The 271-nt window shown below is 55.4% G+C and overlaps 1 protein-coding gene across 1 annotated transcript in view; it reads left to right on the top strand.

Moving 5' to 3' along the window:
* The window catches only part of EMH_0008420 (uncharacterized protein), a gene marked incomplete at both ends in the record, with an annotated part of 4,978 nt that overhangs the window by 1,166 nt on the left and 3,541 nt on the right, over nucleotides 1–271 (top strand). Inside the window, one exon of the mRNA XM_013498349.1 lies at nucleotides 3–101. Coding sequence (XP_013353803.1) covers nucleotides 3–101 — 99 coding nt within the window. The remainder of the gene's footprint in view (nucleotides 1–2; nucleotides 102–271) is intronic.

Raw genomic sequence — 271 nt, 5'->3', positions numbered from 1 at the left:
AGCAACAGCAGCAACAGCAACAGCAACAGCAGCAGCAGCAACAGCAGCAGCAGCAACAGCAGCAGCAGCAAGATGCAGACAGACAACAGGCGTGAATTTAAGTGGAGCAGCAGCAACAGCGGTTTCAGCAGCAAAGCATAATCTGCGTTCAGGTCCTGCAGCAGCAGCAGCAGCTTCTGCTGCTGCAGCAGCAGCAGCAGTAGCAGCAGCAGTGACATCATCAGCAGCAGTAGTAGCAGCTGCTACATCAGCAGCAGCAGCAGCAGCACGA

The sequence above is a fragment of the Eimeria mitis genome, genomic scaffold, assembly GCF_000499745.2.
Source record: "Eimeria mitis Houghton genomic scaffold, Emh_scaff336, whole genome shotgun sequence".
Taxonomy (NCBI): domain Eukaryota; phylum Apicomplexa; class Conoidasida; order Eucoccidiorida; family Eimeriidae; genus Eimeria; species Eimeria mitis.
This window is presented reverse-complemented; position numbering and strand designations above follow the sequence as displayed.